The 21,148-nt window shown below is 34.5% G+C and overlaps 1 protein-coding gene across 1 annotated transcript in view; it reads right to left on the reverse strand.

Moving 5' to 3' along the window:
• ASCC3 (activating signal cointegrator 1 complex subunit 3) overlaps positions 1–21,148 on the reverse strand; it is a 251,047-nt gene that overhangs the window by 81,960 nt on the left and 147,939 nt on the right. The window contains exons 15-21 of the mRNA XM_054279359.1: positions 17,465–17,656; positions 16,915–17,139; positions 10,389–10,508; positions 6,184–6,348; positions 5,232–5,323; positions 2,846–3,017; positions 603–828 (exon numbers count right to left, since the gene is read on the reverse strand). Of these exons, the coding sequence (XP_054135334.1) occupies positions 603–828; positions 2,846–3,017; positions 5,232–5,323; positions 6,184–6,348; positions 10,389–10,508; positions 16,915–17,139; positions 17,465–17,656 (1,192 nt within the window). The remainder of the gene's footprint in view (positions 1–602; positions 829–2,845; positions 3,018–5,231; positions 5,324–6,183; positions 6,349–10,388; positions 10,509–16,914; positions 17,140–17,464; positions 17,657–21,148) is intronic.

The following is a 21,148-nucleotide window of genomic DNA, read 5'->3' on the forward strand; positions in this document are numbered from 1 at the left end:
TGTCATTATGTCTATCGGTAGGCTTGTGGATTTTCTCATTATTGGACTGTCAAATCCTTTAAAAAATTCCATTAAGGTTTTGTTGCAGTGACACCAGTGACAATGAATTCTCCATGTTCAATGAAAATTAATGCAGTCTTTCAGAAGAAGGCCATTTACTGATAGCATACCTGGATGTAATAATCTGGTTTTATTCTTTTCCATATTAATAGTTAAAGAAATAAGGCCACATTGTGCCAACTGGCAAAAGTAAACAGATGCCTTTTATAGTAGTGTGTTATGTAAGGTGGGCAGAAAGGGAAGCACACAGGTCAACATAAATATGTATATCTACACGTATCCACCTAAATACTTATCAATAGACATCTCCTTTCCATCTGTGTTCTGTGACCACCAGGACATGGGCTGGCCTTATCCTCAGAGCTGTGCCATTTTACAAGCTGTGGAGACTGGAAAAAACCTTCTTTATTGGACAAACCATATTAATGTGTGGTATGTGGCTTCCAGAGCAGAGAGGGAATATTGATGCATGGCTCAGATTCAGCTCTTACTTGCCCATTGTTTTCTATAGTTTAAGCACATCAGCCTTGCTGGTTTCTCACCTATTTCATCTTTCCTCATGTCCTTCATCTTGTCGATGGTGAGATTCTTCTCTTCCAGCTTGGAGAGGACGGAGGGGGGTAGCACTGAGAACTGCCTCAGAGGGCTCACCCAGCCCCAGAGCCGCTTGTCAATGACCTTGCTGAGGTTCAGGAGCCGGTAAGTCATGGCAGGCCAACGCTTCCTCAGGGCAATCTCAAAGAGAGCCCGAACAATGCGGGCTGCATTCTGGAAAGTGAAAAGCGGGGGGGAAAAAAAGCAAAACTGTTGTAATTCTCTCAATACTCTTTGTAAAATGAAAAGGATCCCATAGACTCATCTTTGACAAACCATAACAATAGATTTTAGATTTTTCTTTTCGAACTGATTTCAAACATTTTTGAAAACCATTTTTTCCATCCCTGTCTAGTGACAAAACTACCTCATGGCTGCATTCTGAAATTATGAAAAGAAACATGTGCAACCAATTAAAATTGTAGTGTCAGGTCTGCCATAGAACTTTGATCACAGTTATGCTAACATTATGGAGTTCTAAGTTTATTGTGTATCAATCACTTCTGAAGCAAATTCACTTAATATACCCCTCCATAACAGACACCTGCAAATTCACTTTATATGGAAATTCAATTTTTGTTATTTTCTAGTTTATGCTTCTATAATAGCATTGCATCTCACACTGGATTTCATAACATTTGCACAGAAGCTTAACCGTAGTGAATGTTTAAAAACATTTACTATATTCTGAAAATAGTGTACAACCAAACTGTACAAATATGCTTTGGACTTGGAAAAATAATTATTAACATAAGTTTGAATGAGGTCAGTCTTATCCTGAAAACCTAAGTTATGATATTCCTTTTATAAACTTTTCAAGCTGCATTATGAAGCTATACTTTTTTTTTTCTTTTTTTTTTCCTCTACCAGTACTATGTCTGGATTAGGAATTATGTTCTTGATTCATTGAATAGAATATAATCATTCCCTACTGGCTCTGCTATGCCAACAGGAATAAAAAATAGAAAATTATTTGGTTATGATAGGAAGCATATGTTACTACAGAAGCACATTCCTCTTATTTAGAAAGGATGAAAAATTTTCTTAATACTCACTATCCAAATTAAAAAAAAAAAAAAACCCACACTTTGTAGCACTGGTTCCACAACTATATGAAGATCTAAGAAGAAGACCATGTTGCCTCACTAAAGATGCTATAAATGAGACAGACAAATAAAAGGAATTGCCTTGAAAGCAAAGATTAAAAGGATTCTACTGAAAATGATTTTGCTATGCAAGTGCACAATTTTTATGGTGTGTACAATCAATTCAGCATTTTCTCATTTATACTCATATGTGCTACAAAATACAAACACTTCTGAAAAAGATTTTGTTACTATGAAAATGTTGCTAAAGACTATGTATAATTTTGAATATTTAAATCTCATCTTTAGCACCAACCAACTAAATGCAACTTTTAGATTAACTCTTTCCAAAGCAGTTTTGTAAGGATGAGACAAAAATAACTCCATGCAACATCTCTGCTGACTATTAAATTTAGAATAGAAGAGTGAGAGTGAGACTGAGATGGGCTAAAAGGGACCATTTTTTGGGTTCACAATTGTCTACATAGATCTCTGTGTCATGTTCCCCTCTGTACCTGCCTATGTGTGGTAACTAAACATGCTGTGTTACAATCAACCCTTTAGGTGTCAAATGAAACCAACAAACAAATACATAGACTGGTATGTCAATCTGCACATTTTTTGCTGGATTACATCCAGCAACAGAATTACAACAGCACATCTTTCATGAGAAAACCAAGGTATGCGAATCAAACACAAAATATGTTTTGCAAAATGAAGTATAAAAACACATAAAGCATAAGAAAAGATTACAACAGTTTTTCACATTCAAAAGAAAACCCTGAAATTTAGAGAATATAATTTCTGTGCAATCACAGTTAGAGGAACTAAATAGAATAAGATTACATGGGTACTACAAACAAAAAAGGACATTCATAATTAACAAAAACTGCCATAGTTTCCCAAGGCAGCCTTTTGCAAAACTTTTCTACTCAAGTTTTATAGCTTACATGCATGCATAAACACAAGGCTCTGATTTTCAAAGAAATTTGCACAAAAATGTACAAAAAAGATGTAGATTGGGGCCTACTTGTATAATTGTAAATATTTGGGAGAATTAAAACAGCAGAAGTCAGCAACAAATACATAGAAAATACTATTTTTACCTGTGCAACATATGCAGAATCCGAAATAAGGGAGAAGCTGTCCATCTCCCCTCTGCTAATGTATGTTTGAAGGAGGATATTAATTTTTCCATAATTGTTTTCCACACCTCCTGGAGCAGGGAGTTCACAGAAATCATTTAGTAAGGTATCTAGCTCTTCTATTTCTTCTTCTCTTACCTACAACACAATTATATATTATGAAGAGGCTGAAGCAATTTGATGAAAATTTTTACACTGAAATCAAATTTTCTTTATAACATGGTTATATTACTTTTAAATGGAGCCTCTAGTTTTAAGGAGAAAAAAAAAGAAGAAAAAAAGCAGTAAACCCACATCTTCCACAATGTAGCTAATAGACCATAATTGAAACTATCTTAATAGGGACACAATTACATTTTGTTATTCATCACCATCTATTAAGGTTGCCATTGACATACAAAAATTTGATATGCCACAAAAATTGAATCTTGTGACCTTGTCATCCTTCATCTGATGAGATTTTATTTTTTATTTGACCAGAGTAAAACTTCTGTCCATCTGGATTAGGGCAATCTTGAATTAACATTAAATGTACTCATTATAGTTACACAGTTTGCATGTGATATAATACATTTTTAAACTCAAAACTGTGAAGTACTATGATTCTTCATATTAAAATTTCCACTGTTAATAAGATTAAGTCTTAATATGAGTAAAGAAATATTAATATCTATGGTTTGAATAATGCATAACATTTCACATTCTAACTGATGACCCTTACATGGCAAAACTAGCATAAATCTACATATTCTTTGACTTACTGATAGTCTGTTAGTGTAAAACTTATTTGAAGAGGGTAAATGTTTGGTCCCTGCAGGGAACCATCTGAAAGTAATTTTCATTTGGACCTGACTACCTGACATACAAAAGACCCTAAGACAATTGGGTTAAAATCCCCAACTTTCTAGTGACTAGTCCCACAGGAAAGAAAGACATGAAGTACAGAACCATCATAAATGAATCCACTTTCAGGGGAATACTATGCTCTGCTAACAACAGCATTTTGGATAATTTTTTCTGCTCTTGCACAGCACAAGTACACGCCTTATCCAGATCTGTATTTCAGCTACTGGTGAGTTACATATCTCAAAATTCAGAATTTTTAAAGGCATTATGGAAACGTGATTAATTTATCAAAAGTCGCAATTTCTATCACACAGAGGGGCAAATCCTGAGCTATTCTTGTGAAAACCAGTTATTCATTTTAACATTCAGAGCTGCACAGCAAATGAATCACAAAAATCTGGAAATGACAGTGCACTGATGCCATACCATATAAATCTGCGAAAGTAAACTAGAAAAACTGTGCTCTAGTCAAGAAGCATCACTACTAACTTTATTAAAAATACAGAAACATATCACATGATATTTTCCATATGCTTTCCTTTTAAATATTAAATTACGCTAAATTTAGACCTAGTCAAGCATTATCACTGTCATAAAAAAAACCCTCTAGCTTGGAAAATGTTCCATGTATGACTGTGAAACCTCACTGCTTATTATCTTCTATAATAGAAGAGATTACAGCAAAATAGAATTTCTCCATTAGATAAAGAGATGGTAATACCCAGACAATGTGTGCAAATATGTAAATATGTAGATGGTGAGGGATTCAGGCTGTCAGCTCGCAGAGCCAGGTGAATGAGAGCCAGCTCTGATCTGCAAGTTGTATAATTGTGGTAAAATGGCAATGAGCCCAAGCTAACAAACCCTGTGGAGTCTGGCTCGTCCCTCTGTGAGATGGAAGCATGGGCAAACAAGCTCATGCCAGCTTGGAATGTGCTGCCTTGTGTCCTGCCCACACGGGAGGCAAAAAAGGGAAGTTGGAACTGAACTGAGTACAATACAGCAGTAATCTTCTAACCTGTGCAAAATCTTATGACAACTTTCTAGATTTCAGATTTGAATTTATGAGAATTTATTGTTCCGCCAATCTAATATTGTTCCCTGCAGAAAATATATCAGAATTCACTTCCGTGAGTCCTGCCTCATTCCTGATAAAGCAAACTGTTCAGGGAGACATCCAATAATGCCTTGAACTTCAAACAGAGAAACTATCTCATCCCTCGGCACACTATTCAGATGGACACTTAGCTTCACCTGTTAATAACTGAGGAGCTGAAAAGTTGTTAAAAGCATTTTAAAGAATTACTCAAAGATCCATAACTAGCTATTAAATGCGCATTACAGTTCAAGCTGAACTACATACAAATTTGAGTGAGAGCATATTATGTTTACTCAGAAAACATTTTATAATGGTGCTTAGCATTTAACAAAACTTGTGTCTGTAGACAGTATTTATGGAGTAAGTACTACAGAAGTGTCTAGCTTCAAGAAATTCTTTAACCTTACCTTTATCTGTTCAAACTCTTCAGCTTTTGATACTATAGCAAGAATATCACCTTCGGTTTTATGAGCATCAAACAATTCATTGAAAGTCTATTAAAAATAAAAAGAATTGATTTGTCACTGGAAATAAAAATACACATATAGTAGGAAACAAAGAAACCTTATCCAAGAGTTTAAAAGGCATACAAGGCTAAAACGCAAGTTATTGGAAGACCAGGGTGATGCAATTTAAACAGGAACAAATTCCATAATGACCTTTTGTCAGTTTAAAAAAACCAATTCCTCCCAGTGCCTTGGCCACTCCAACAACAAGAGACATGCAATGTGGCCACTTAAGAAAAAAAGTCTAGGACATATCTGACTGAATAAATATATGAGACTAATTATATACAGTGACAGTACACAGTTAAAAATTATTAACGTTGAGTCTTTTCTTTCTTTTATTCAAGAAAAACACTTATTCGCTAAGAACGAAAATGTTTTAAGATGAATGTGTACATCAAATCAAGTTTCCAATACTACAAAATTTTGAACATGTTTACAACACAATCTGATTACAGTGCCAGAAGTTGTTCAAGGTTGTCAACAGGACAGGACTTTCTGCCAGAGAAGGTCATCTGTTATCAGACACTACAGTACAACGTGCTATCAAGTCCTAATGGTTGCACATACCATGAATATCAAAATGTTTCTTATAATTCTTCTACAACAAGTAAAAAAGACTACAGAAATTTAAATCTCATCTCACACTGAGTCTAAATTTTCAGTATTGCTTGATATTTAGTTTCTTTCTTTTTCCTATTTTCTCTCCCACCATTTCAGTAAATATGATTTGAAAATACAGTGAACAAATCAGCTACATGTTCTGTAATACCTTACAACTATTTTAGGCACAAGTTAAAAAAAAAAAAAGGAAAAAAACCCTCCAGAAACAGGACATCATCTTTTACCTCTATAGTATTGTATTTAATATAGTAGTGGCTGGCAGTTCTGCCTAAATCTGTTGAAGAAAAAAAGCCAGTCCGTTCTTCAAAGCGAATCATGCGGGCTTTGTCCAGTTTTCTGCCAACTTCAATCACCAACTGTTCTCTGTGCTTTTCTAGACCTGGATCCATCTAAACATGAAACACACACATTTATTTGCATAAAAGAAGTATTTAATATATAATTTTCTTGAGGTAATTCAGTAACACAAAGTCAAAAGTCTGATAAAATGAAGGTACAGTTATTAAGTCATAATTTTCTTGCGATCTCACTAATAACAATTATATTGACATTACTGACCAAAACCTGTATGTACAGGACAAAATAATCAGAATAAAATTTCTTTTACAATTATTTGGGACTATCATTACAACAGAGACCAATACTATTTATGAAAAAAATCTAGTATGATTATGAAACAAATTTACATTGAAAACTTTGAAAGATGCTTTAATGATAACATATTCTTTATTAAATTATCATTACTGTATCACTTCAAAAAATCATGTCATCTTTTGGCACCTTCTGTTCATAAAAATGGCTGAAGATATACCTTCCTGTGTAGCTGACATGAGGCTGGCTTTAATTGCATAGATAATAGATTAAGCTTCAAATTGCATGGCTTAAATGTTTCCTAGGAAAAAACCTTTAATATCCCCAAAAGCTTTTGGTGGGTTAATTGGGATATTCTAATTAGTGAGTTACAGATGTACAGTAACATTCATGTTAAAGGCACACAAAGGAGCTTCCTCTGCCCAACATCACTTCTATTCATACCAAAGTTCAGGAACTTGGACATTTTGTCCTACTAATAGTGCACATTGTCTCACTAGTACATAAAAGGCTGGACAAAACTCCCATCTGAGAAGAACTGCTGTATAATTGTGTGTTTCCACACCAGGCACCTGGGATACCCACACTGACAGGGATGAGTGAAATGATTCATAGTTATGTTAACCTTCTGCAGCACGTGCACCTGAGATATGGCTCTAATTACAAGCAATAATTAGTTTTAAGGACTGAAACACTGTTCTAGTCCACAGGCAGTATTCTTATTTCAGGGCTCGTGTATAGTTCAGATTTCCTACAGAATAAGTCATACCAGCTCTCTGGGTAAAACTGAAACAGAGATACACGGCCAAGACAGCACGAAGGAGCAGGCTATAAGAATTGTTGTGCCTTGGTCTGCTCTGGTTTTCCCTGGGCCAGGATTCAGTTTCACCTTTGTGCAGAAGGACATCATCCCACGGTCGGTGAAGCTGCAGACAAACACAGTCATCTCCACAAAGCAGCTGGAGACTCGTTCCTAATATTCCATGTTTGCCAGTTGCCCTGAAGCTGTTTCTCCTTAGTTATGGCTTGCCTTAGTTTCAAGTCCAAAGCTAAGATGGCAAAGGTCTAGACTTCTTTTCTAAATAGTAAGTCATGCATTGAGGTCAGATTTCAGAGCAGAGTTGGTAAAAAAAAGTGATCTAGTTGCCAGATGTTCAATATTTCTTAAAACTATCGTGGGGAAAAAATTAATGAAAAATCAAAATAACTCCCTATTCCTTTGGCAGTCCAAAGTACCCACCAATCTTTTGCCTTCCAAAAAGCTGAGGCTGCAACAGCACACTAACATTTTTTACGAAGTTTTAACTTTAAAGGAAAGATCACCAACTTGAAAAAACTGTGAAACAATATTTGAGTTTAGACAATCCATGGTTAGCGCCCTTCTTGTTGAACTTGCATAATTAGAAATCCTCAGAATAAAGGATCCAGCCTGGAACAGCTTTAAGCCATTCTCTTTAACATGAACCTTGGCATGTCCACAGTAAGAAACTGAGCAGGTCTGGAGTATACATATGGAAATTTAAGAATGCGTGATAAAGTACATTACTGTCCATTATAAAGTACATTATTATCCACACTGTTTTCGTGTAACTTACTGAGAGAAATGTTGGGCACAAGCTCCTCTAATTTTTATATCTAGACATAAATTTCATGGTGGTAAAAAGCTCTGCTTAACTGTAGGAACACCAAAGAATGAAACAAAATAGAGGAGAAAATAGACAAAAAAGGTTTTTTAATCCAGGCACCTTTTCATTGGAACTCCAGAAGTATGAGAAAATGCCTGTAATTCATACTACTGGCTTCACTAATACATTTCCATTTGCTCCACTTTTTCACTTTTTCACTTTTTCCTTCCACTCTTTTTTTTTTTTTTTGGTCTTGCTGCTCGTCATTAATTTTGGCCATTTTCATGAATCAGTAAGAGGCATTATTGGCATTTCTGGCAAACAACTTGAAAAATCACAAATCAAAGCAGTGGACTGCAGTAGCCAGCTCCTGGGTGTAGCCCAGAAAGATCCTGGAGACATGTGGGGTTCCAAAGATGTGCACCCTATTGTGTGGGTGCCCTGAAGTACAATCACTGGATGTGGTGAGCACCAGTGGAAAGGGAATGGGGAATGAGTTTGCATGATCTCAGTCTCCACAAACAGCTAGGAAGTGTGATCCACAAGGGATACAGGGATTCTGAATGGATAACACTGACTGCCAGTGAAAACAGAGACAGAAATTGGCATACTGCAATTACTAAAATACACTAAGACACCGGTTATGAAAATTGGATACCTATACCTAGAATGGTCTAACTGACCAAAGCTTTGCTTATACCTGCACTAGAGCATTCATATACTCTCTATCATATCATAAGCTTTGATGTTTAAAGCTGGTTTATCTAGGAAACAAGAGGATTTGCATTGGTTTTGCTCCTACATGAATGGGTAACACTTCACAGTGATATAATTTGTTACTGCCTTAACTCAAAAATATGAATGTCTAACACTAGCACATCAAATCCAAAGGAGTAGAAAGAAGGTTAGTGGAACAATCCTCACTTTCTCAGCAGCTGAACAGAAACACTAGAGCAGGGGGAAGGAGAGAAACTCCTGCTCATTATTTTTAAATTTTTTAAAAGATATTTCTGTTACTGATATTTTCCCCACTTATTATCACCACGGTTACATTTCTTTTAATCTTGAATTTGATAGTGAAACAAAAAACCGAATTTTTATTAGTGGGACAACAACATTCTTCTCACTAGCAAATCAATTTTTGATTCTCACTTATCTATTACTTTGTGGTGTATGTTATTATTGTTATATTAACATATGGCAATGCACTATACAGCTTTTTATAGAAAATAAATTTGAGATGACCAGAGGTCTAAAGGTGTCTGCAGAAGCTTCCTTAAGGAACAGCACACCTATTTCCACTGCAGTTTCCACTACCAGAGACAAAAAATTATCAAAAAACTGTCTGCTGACATATGCCTCTGCATGTCACCATGACCTAACAAACTGCTGCTCACAATGTCAAAATAAATTACAAAGTCACAAACCAGATACTTGACGTGAAATAAACTGCAGGTACCACACACTTGTGAGTTTGCCCTGCATTAGGCTCAATTAACTGTGTCTAACCATGCTTACATTAAATGCTATAAACAACTGTACAAAGGAAAAGGTAATAATATTTAGATTACCTGTAAAAATCTTCATAAAATTATTAATTTTTAATTTATCTTTCTTAAAAATTATTAATCTTCCTAAAAATTACAGATAATGGAAAAACTTGAAAAAACCCCCTTTTGTAAATGTGCACTGATTCATATCACAGCACAGAATGCTTGTAAATATGACAAAAAAATCCAAACAAATTAATTAAAAATCTTATAATTAATAAATCATATGATAGAAAATATCATCCAATTAAAATGTTTATTTTCTAGTTTATAAATTATTATACCAGGAAACATTCTAAAACAAAAACTGATGGGGTGAGTGGGAATCAAGCAACTCAAAAATGCTTTCTTTTATCATTTCTATGTAGTCTACAAAACTGAAACACTGAAAACAGCCTAACTTACAGTAACTGTGTGATAAAAATGAGTGGTGTCCTTTGGAGCATAACTTGACCAGTTAAAATGTATTTTTATGTGAACAGAAGAGGCCTCATAATTCAGTGTTAAAAACACTCTGCTACAGAAAATATCTTCCTTTTTCTAAGCACTTTAAAAGAATTGCTGATGTCAGGTTAAGTAGAAATAGCAAATATTTATCCTCACATCAGGGAAGGATTAGAAACTCAGAACAGGTTACAGATTTTTTTAAAATGCATTTTATACCTGATAAGCTTTGTGACTGATGCCATATACTAATGGATTTGCTCTCATCCGTACATAAAGATAAGTGTAACTTATCCACTTTACTGCTTCTTCCACATTAGTTACCGTGCCAAGAGCAATCTGGAAATAGGAGAAGAGACAAAATTAAGTATATAGGTTACAGCTGTACATAAGTACTTGCCTGAAAACACATGGAATTAAGAGTATTAGCACAATATTAAAGAAAGTGTTGGGATATATTGAATGCATATAATTTTGAAATAGTCCTAAAGCAATAACTTGACTAATTTATGCAACTTTATCTCGTGAACATGTAATAACATGGGCTGCTTTGACCTAATACTATACATGCAGTGACCATAAATGATCTTTCATACATCACTTACAATTTTTACAACTAAAAGATATTATTGAGCTAGAATGTTATAAAAATAAAAAGACAAACAAACCAAAATTATTCTGTGGTGGATATGGTCAAGGTAATTGAAAGATGAGTACTTGAAAAGAAAAGAATCTACATTTAAAAGATTAATTTAATCATGCCAATGTGAAAGCACCATTGGGTCCTAAGCAAAATGATACCAAGAATCTTTAGGTTTTTTCTTCCTCATACTTGGAAATACTTTTATACACAGTCTTTATAAATAGTTTTCTCCTTTTGTATCTGCAAGTCAAACATACAGGTATCTGCTAGATTTTTGGTGTATCAAAATATAACAAAATTGAATAGACTTTATATTTATATATCCATATATAACTATCTATATATATCTATATATATATTAATCTATATCTGTCTCTCTCCATATATATACATATATACATACATACACACATATATATGTTTATTTATATTTCAAGGCTAAATCAGCTGTACCAAACAATTTTTTATACTGAGTGCTTTTTTTTTCCTGAAAATTGAATACTTTTATCACCAAATTGTTGACCATATACATATTTTTACTTGATAACTTCAGCTCTATTTTGTACTGATTACACTCACAAGAAACATTTTACTGCTTAATTCCAGTTAACCTGATTTTACCAGAAGAATTTAATATTTCCTGCATGTCCCATGAACAAACCTTTTTTGGTTGTTGTTGGTTGTTAAAACAAGCAAAAGTCCCTCTTTCCTAAGTTTTGTGATTCATTGCTGCATTTTTAAGGCTATATTTGTTTTATTGGTGTTTGGATTTAATATAAATCTTCCACGTGACTTGGCAGAAATAATAATTTAAAAAAACCTATAGAACTGAGTACATGTGCATGTTCAAACTGAAGTACCTAGACCTACACAATAATTCTGACATTATTTTGCAAATAACATAAATATCTGTTATTAAAAATAACAATGAAAGGCATATCTGCCTTGAGTAAACTTGAATCCGGTAAAACCTTGTTAATATCAATGTCTAATAGCATGGAGTAACCCTAGGCTTTGCTTAACACAGTTTTCAAGTGGTGTTTTGTTGTTCAAAAGCATAAGGAGATTGGGGGAATCCCATAGTACTGCTTTTTAAGGCAATAGCCACATAATGCACTGAAGTAGCTAAAAAACCATTCAGTTCTTCACAGACTACTACAGGGATAACATGGAATAGAACCCACAGGTTACTAATACTTGATTTGTACACAGGTTATTTGGAGCATTTGTTTCTTTGCATGACTCAAATATCTTTCAGCGCAGAACTTGAAAGAGCTTATAACATAGCCCACTAGTAGCATTTTCAAGAACCACTTTCATAATCATGAAAACATAATATTCTTGTTACTGAAGACAATGAAGTCTGACAAAAACCAAAACAAAACATGCCTTACTTTTTATTTGCCTCATTTGTTCAAACATCTGATTCTATTGCTATTCTATTCTATTCTAGTAAATAATTTTAATAAGTTAAAAGCAAAACTGAGGAAAAAAGCAATTGTGAAATACAGTTGGGTTTCAGATATGGCACTGAAATCTAATACTGTGTTTTCCTTCTTCCCACAAATTCAATAATACGCAGTCAAAAAAAACCAGAGTAATTTCTAAATATTTGCTGCCATCTAGTGCTCAAGTGAAGTTCTTAGGGACTGAAAATTTATCCTACATTAAACAGTATGAATGATCCAAGTTTCCAGCACTTCCTCAACGGTGTATTAGGCATTTAGTTACAGATGGAATAATTGGTGAGCAGAAATATTTCCTATCTTGACATTGTATTGTCCAATTGCACCAGTTTTCATTAAGCAATTTTGATTTTTCATAGCTCAAATATAATAATGGTGTTTCATCACTCACAGAATGCAGTTTTAAGTACTATTTTTATCCAACTCACTGTGTAATTTTAAATTACAGCAATAATCAGCATCACACAATTTTAACTAATTTTGCAGTGACTGACGTTGCCATCACTGAGCAACGTGCCTAGTAGCATTTATTGCCATTTATTTTCTTTTTGCCAACCTTTTTTCTTACAAATGCTACACCACAAATTTTATCAAGTTGAATGATATTTCAGAGGAGGTGGTTTTGATTTGCAAAAAAGGCTAAACAGATATAAGTAGCACGGCTTTTGGGGGGCAGCTCTTGAAAAATGAGGGGTTTTTTCTCTGATATTTCTGATTATTAGAAAATGGCATAAAAATATTACCCATCAGATATACTGAACTTATTATATAGCATAATACATTCTTTTTTACATACACGTGCCTTTTTTACAAATATACTACCTGTTATTGTTATATAATTGAGTCTGAATACACAAAGAAAAATTTCAATGTTTATATAAAGTATTTGTTGGTAAGGTAAGAGAGCAAGGAACCTTTCTTACAACCGAATAAGCAATTTTCTGTTTCCTTTGGAAACCAATGGATTTTAAATTACTATTTCAGCCCCATAGGACTATGGTCTTAGTCTGTGAAGCTTTTGAAATAATTAATGCTAGTAGAACTGTCCCAAGTCAGACAGAACCTCCTGTGCTTTGCCCCATACTCAGATCTGCCATTCAGTCATCCAGCTCCTGAGTGATTTTTTTTTTTAGGAAGGACTCTGAAGGAATTTTTCTTCTCTTCTGAGAACCCTTTCTTTCAAGGCAGAAGATGAAGAGGTTTGTCCAGATTTAAAAAGCCACCAGGTTCTACATTCCTGCCTTCAGGGGAAAATGGCAAGCACATGCAAGTGAAGGCACACACCCTGGGGAAGGTATGCCCACTGTCCAGCACTGCAAATCATTTCCTAAGCTCTCTGGGGAAAGGAGTCAGCCCAGCAAACAAGCTGGAGTCCAGCTGTGGTTGTCAGGGAGGGCTCTTTCAGGTGGAAACCATTAGGGAAGGAATGGTGGCCTGCATTGTATGAGCTATTGATGATAGTTCCCAGATAAGTTAAAGTTTATGGTCTAATTAAACCATATCCCCTGCATCTTATCTTTCTTCCTGTATTTCCAGAAAAGACAGCCATAGGTATTTTCTGTTTGCCAGCTGGTCAACTGCCCCAGGACTTGTTCTTCTCAACTAAGTACCTTAGCTAGCTGTTTTATTCCTTTTTACATCCTATTTTGCCCACTGGCAAAATCTCAGTAAAAAAAAGGAAAAGGGCATCTCCATGCCTTCGTTGATCATCACTTATTTACTATTCTGCTAATTTTTAGGAGGAAAAAACCCCACAAAACCAAAGCAAACCTCAGATCTGCAGAAGTGAATTAACAGCAGACTGACATGCTGATATACTCATTCAAAGCCTTAATTTTGTTTCAGCTCAATGTAGTAGGATATATTTCAGGTTTCCCCTTCTCCTAAGAACAAAAGCACTGAAGCATCAAGATCAGCTCTCTCTGAGGTCAGGTAACAGCAAGTGCTGAAGGGCAAAATGCAGCAATGAGGAAGAAGCATCATAGACATTTCTCCCAAACTCTTTAACTATTGCATCTCCAGGTCTTTAGTTAAAGGTATTGGCTTTGTACTTGATATCTTTAAATGGATTTCTATTCCATCTGTGGACAGTTTTTCAAGTACTTTTCTGTTTAGAAATAGACCCCTGTAGAGAGTTCCACTACCTAAACACCCAGTTGACATCATTTTGTTTTCTGAACCTGCCACTGGCTCATTGCAGCCAAAACATCCTGGTTCTTGTCCCAGGAAAGATGCAGTCTTTTGCCATATTACTTCATGTATTACTTCACAAAACTCTGTCATATAATCTGGATTTGTTTTGTTCTCTCCTGAAGCATACAGAAAAACTGGTGGGCTCCTTTCACTGAAACAGATTTATTCCTTTGCTCATCCTCTCTGAAAATTTCTTGATTCTAGAGGATTATCTTTTATATGGATATATACTGCAAGTTTTTGCAGTATTGCCCAAATTTTCTCTCCTGCACCACATAAGCCTAGGTACAAAATTCAAGGCCCTGGATTCCACTTAGCAATTCTGTGGCCAGGATTATATGTTATATTACCATAAATATCTGAATCATTCTTAACATCCACCTATTTCTGCCAAGATACCTGGTCTAGATAAAAGCAATTTCACATTATTGTGGAAACATGAAGTCTTTCCATACTTCCAACTGCTGCCTTCATTTTATCAGCCCTTCTTTCAGCTATTGGTGTTTCCATAACAAATTGAGAATTTAAACAATTCAGAAGTGCTTGTGGCCTTTAATTTATTTCTCTTTACAACTAGAGAATAAGCATTTGGATTTCCTGAACTACTTGTAATGAGAGCAGATTCTGCTCCTACAATATGTTGTTTTATTATCCATCAGTGCAGATTTCCTGGTGCTACCAACAGGCTCTGTTATGGAGAAGTTGTCAGTGGTCATCAACACACTTGTCTTGATTTCTGCAACACATCAGTCAAAACCCATATATTTTGTATCCATACAGTGCTTTGTCACTACCAAAGGGCAGAAGATGACAAAAATTGAATGTGCTTCTTAAGACTACATACTTTATCATATGATGGCATATATTTTAAAATGTGGTTTTTTTCCAGACTGGTGCAGCATATTGGAATAGTCATCTCCACATAAACTTAATTTCTTCTAAATCATCTCTATCTTTCTCAGAGAATTCTACTACCTTAGATCAAATCAGCATACACAGAAGTTTAGACTGACTCCAATTATAAGGAAATGTTATGAAGTTATTTTCCAAAAAATGCTGGCACAATAGCTCCTTGCCAGTGCTCATAGATTTGGCTACCTGTAATGTGGCAGGTACCAATTTTTCCTGCATGTTATGACAGGAGGATAAGTAATGTCACATATGTTGCTTTCATGCCCTTGCTATACTACTGTGCTTCATTGCTATTTCTACTAACAATTATTTATCACTGTAATTAACAAAATTCTGCTTGCATCTTCAGCTTCTGTACTGTATCACTTAATGGAATCTGGGGTAATTTTAAAGCCATGAGTACACCGTTCTTTTCAGATTACTATCATTACACAAAATCAGAAAAAAAGACTAAGTTCCTAATATTTTATAAAATGTAGCAGACTCCTCTGCTGTGAAGGAAAGCCCACCCAACCCTTGTTTCACTGTCTGCTTCCTGTGTCTCAAAATAAGAACAAAGCTCTTCTATGAAATCTGGCTGGATTTTTGTCTAGTGAAAAGGCACATGGTATCCCAAAACCAGACCACTCTCTCCTGACTTATTGTGGTGCTGAACAATAACCACAAATATTCCTGACTTACACAACCAACTTCAGGAAGTAAAGTTTTACTGCTAATGTGTAAGCTGCTACTATGCAATTTTAAATAACTGAATATCCATCCAGTTCCACTTAGAGAATATTCAGAGGTGTCTATTTCCAGGACCATTAAGTATTGTCAAAAGGAAATGGTTGAGAGCAATATATCTGCTCAATGCAAGTATGCCTTCCATTTATTTTTTCGTTTTTTTTTTTTTGTGGTAGAAGAAGAGATGGGAAAATGGCAAAAGTGATGAAAAGATAAAATAAGTAAATATGTAAGAATTGTGTAGATAAAATAACAAACATCTTTAAAAGGCTATTCTCAATAGACCAAATAAACCTCACATCTTTCAAAATGATAAGCAGTTTTATGTCACTGGACATTTAAGTTTAGCTAAAATGCTTGACTTCAACTGAAAAAATGTCTTGTGCCCTTGAAAAAAAAAGTTAAAGCCAAGTCCATTATTCTTCTTATGCTGCAGTCAAATATGTGAATTTGATTACATACAGAAAGACAGACTTTTTTTTTGCAGATTTTACTTCTCAGTTACACAGAACACCTACTAAATTCTAAAAAATCGCTTCTGATTAAAAGGTAAATGCTGCATTGCTACAGTTTTATCTTAATGGTATTTTGACCCTCCATCCTACTTTGAATACCTACTATATTTTGTAAAAGACCCCTCCTTTTCACATATGTAGCAGTTCACTTAAACATACACACCTACACACTAACAGTAATAAAATATGGATGACGAAAATTTAATAAAGTGTGAGAATATTGCATTTTTGTTTCAAATAATGTCAATCCTTTAAAGTTTGCTAGTTTCTCTAAACAAATCAAAGGTTACCTCTGCATTTAAGTTGTCTGCAAGGCTTTCAAGAAACTGGCTTTCAATTGGGTTCTGCTGTGTAAGAAGAGTCAGGTAATGACTGAGTTTATCATGAGTTGTAATAATGATGCCTTCTCCGAATTTGTCAAACTGAGGCCGTCCAGCTCGACCAAATATCTGCATGACATCTAAAATTCCAAGGTCAACAAAGGAGCCTCTTTTTGCAGCATATATTTGTGTTCCCTGGTTGAGGAAAAGTTAATAAAAATTAACATAAATACACATGAATATAATCCTGATGAGCTGAATACTGAAATTAGGCAAATATGGTATGATTTCAGAAGTGTACTTTAACTAATCCTTTCATAATCTTTGATATATTTAAATCTTTACTACACAAACTAGACTCCCACTGGAGAGAATCAGTTTAATGAGATATAAATAACATTTCAAGTCAATCAGATATTTCCCCTCCAGGCCCAAAACTCACAAGAAATCTTGCTATCTATACTTCTTCACAGGTTTCTTTTAAGACAGATAACCCCTTGCAGAGTATGGAAGCTCTTACCTTAATAACAACAGCATGAGCAGGCAGATTGACACCCCAAGCAAGTGTAGCTGTACAAACCAAGACTTTGATATGTCCATTAGAAAACAAGTTCTCAACCAAACTTCTGTCCTGCCGCAGCATTCCCGCGTGGTGAATGCTAAATCCATCTGGAAACAGCTCACGCAGCTGCTTATTTCTGGATCTCTGCACCTGGAGTGGGCAAGAATAACAATTAAATTCACTTCTAATTACAGCACAAGAAGTATGGTATTAAAAAAATACAGGAAAAATTTTGAATATTATTACGAGTCATAAGAAAGAAACTATTTCTATTAAGATTGGACTTTCCATCAAGGCCAGTTTGTGACAATTTTCTATAAATTAGTATTTCTATACTTATTTTCTGAATACCCTTAATTCTATAAAAGACTGCAAGAAGTTTAATCTGTGTACAAAAGTGTAGTTTCACTTAAATGGAGATTCAAGGTAATCAACAGTGAGTACACAGAAACTGAGAATTCTCCTATCATTTTTCCTTAAAATAAACTCTTTCAGACTGTGGAGGCAGCTTGGGCAGGCTTGAGGCATTGGGCCACACACTATACATACCATGAAGGAGGGGACACCCCTCCCCATCACCAGCCATTGTATGGGTGCAGCACAGCCTGAATCAATAAATTCATGGTACAGAATCAAATGCTTCATCTACCCCTCATTTTCCTTTTCCCATAGGCAGGAGGCTGAGATCTCAGTCTGCAAAACCTCCAGCCTCCTGCAGGGTATGAGCTCTGTGAGCATTATTTCTGGGTGCTGGCCTTTATCATGCTTCATCTACACTGAACACTGACTCCAAGTTATGAAAAACTAATATACTTCCCTAATTTGCCCCAAACACTCCTGATTTTCTGCCTGTCTCTTCCACATTCCTATCTGCTGCACTAACTGCCTTCCACAACCAGCTACTGCTAAATGTGATACCAAAAGGGTTGTGGTAATGACAATTCTAATATTTTTCCAAACCAGATTTCTTTATCTTTGTCCATGGAGAATTTCCACTTTTCCAAATCATATGAAGGTTAAGTAGTATTTAACTCTCACTTTCAGCCATGTGTATTATAGTGAATTAATTCTAGATAAAATTAGATTTTTATTGGTTTTATTGTTGATGTTATCTCTTCACATTTACCATTTCCTGACACACAGCCACCGAAAAGTTGATTTATGGGATACAGAGTGGGTAAAGCAAAGCAAAACATGGTTCGCAGTACTGGCAAACTGCCAAACATGAACAATAAATCTCTGCAAACACAGAAATAAATAGGGAGATGGCAATGCAATTATAAAAGGAGGACATGAAAAGAAAAATATTGTAGGAAAACCACATTTCTCAGTTTCTCAATTATCCAGCTTTTCAATATCTGATCTTTCCCGCTTTAGCAGTAATTATTTACTATTCGTTTAAAGGAAATCAAATTCAGCTTTTAAACTACACATGACTTTTTGGCAAATTTAATTAACTGCTGTAGTGCCTAAAAATGAATAAATAATAAATTGATAAAGTGGCCCTGCAGTTCAGGAAGCTTATTCTTCATGAGCTAACAAATAGAACCAAATATTTCATAAAGAGCACAGATGCACCAAGGTTTGCCTTTATTGACTATCAACAACAAAATTCATAGAAGGTTGTGGAAAATTCACTTCATCTGCTTCTGTGACACAGAAATTTGGATTGCTCTTGATTATATCTGGAACTTGGTGTAAGCATTCAAGTATGAATTAGCTCTTTTCTTAAATAAGTGATTAAACAACCATGAAAAAATTCACTTTTTTAGAAGAACTTTCTGTGTTGGTGTCACATGTCTATTTTATATGCATTAAGGTATCTACTTTTCAAAAACAATTATTCAATATAAAAAACATTACACTTTAAATATTATAATCTTAGCTAAAAAAGCAGAATCTTGCTCTGAAATCCTCACAATTTAAAAATTTCATACCTTTGTAATTTGATTGCTTATGTCATTTAATGTAACGAAAGACAGGGCAATATAAAAATGGAAAGGTAAGAATAGTAGGATTTTGTAGTAGATCTAGAAGAAAACTATTTGTTTATGGTTTTAGGAAGTACAATTTTATCAATTTATAAGAAAGGAACTTGTGAATACAATAAAAAGAAAAAGGAAGGAGAAAGATTTGTGACAGAAAACATATAAAGATATAGCAATGCTAGTCTGACAATAATTCAATACTGACAAGCTTAAGCTTAATCTAAACTGTTCAAAAATACATAGGTACACTTACATGTTGCATTTACCAAGAATAAAAACCTAGTTCTAAAATCTACCACACATTCTAAAACAACATCTTTGAAATATTTAAAATGTACAGGTTCATTTATTGAATCTGTGAAGTGCTAGACTTCCAGTCTACACAGCTAACAGGTTTAGAAATACATGATTTTTTTTTTTCCATGACAGAAGATGATAAACTTTTTTAAATGAAAAAAATCACAGCTCACTTTTGACATAGGGAAAAACCAAATGCTGAGGAAATAAAATTGCTAGTTATTCTGGATGATTCTATTAACTACACAGAAATGGAAATTATTTTCTTCCCATACATCTGTGTTCACTTTAGTTTACAAAGATACAAGGCAACTTAGTTCAAGAACAATGATATAATCCAATTTTATAAAATTCACTTGAGAAAATAAAAAAATGATTCCCATATTGCAGCAATGCCTAGAAAAATTGCTCACACAATGTATCATTTAAGCATATTTGCTTTTGAACAAACCTTTTAAACTCTTGTGAAGATGAAGTGCATGGCTCTTGTATTTAATCTGAATTTTAATGGTTACAGAGACAACAAAACCAAGAACTACTAAATAAAGGACCTGAACCTATAAAAAGTTATATTGCTTCCACCTTGTTGTATTACAGAATAAAACTAAGAGGTTTTACTTAAAATTTAAACAAAATGTTACTAAGTGCCTCAGGTGTATGGAGAAGTTGTTACTATGAGGTCTAGCACTGGTCTCCTGATTAGAATTGATTTTCTTTCCCCTCCCTTATTGCTCAAGAGGGCTGTAGATTTATGACCTTTGCTTACATGTGTGTGTGCATCTAAAACAGTATGTGTTAAATAAATTCCCAGTTTAGCTTGCTGCCGCCTATATTTCTCCTTTAAATGTCTTGAATTTCATGCTATTCTTGATTAATACACATGAAAAATGCCACAATTAGACATAGAAAAATGTCCTGCTTAATTTTAATGAGAAATGATGCATACATATCAGGAAAAAAGAAATCCAATGTTTCTACTTAAGACTTATGAAAGGTAACACTCTTCCTTACCCCTTTCATGCATCTGGTATCACAAAGGAATCACCATTCATAACAACTATAAGGTGTACACTCTTTGAAATACTCATACAGTGAACCAAAGAATGAAAATTTTAGGAGGCCTATAGATAGCTTTTTCTCTTACTTTATATCGAAGGAAGGTGAAAAAGAGCAATAAGGCTTGATTATGAGAAGCAGCTGCCAATAAATTGCTTCTCGATACATGAAACATGAATTTATGGTTTGTTTTGTTGGTTTTTTTTTAATCTCCAATTGCTATCCTCATCTAGGACAAAGAAAGTAGATCATCACTACTTGCTATGAGAATTTTTTTTCTTTCTGTAGATTACTCATTTTT

This window comes from Melozone crissalis, unplaced genomic scaffold, assembly GCF_028551555.1.
Source record: "Melozone crissalis strain CALT ecotype California unplaced genomic scaffold, PUWL_Pcris_2 ptg000027l_1, whole genome shotgun sequence".
In the NCBI taxonomy this organism is placed as follows: Eukaryota; Metazoa; Chordata; class Aves; order Passeriformes; family Passerellidae; genus Melozone; species Melozone crissalis.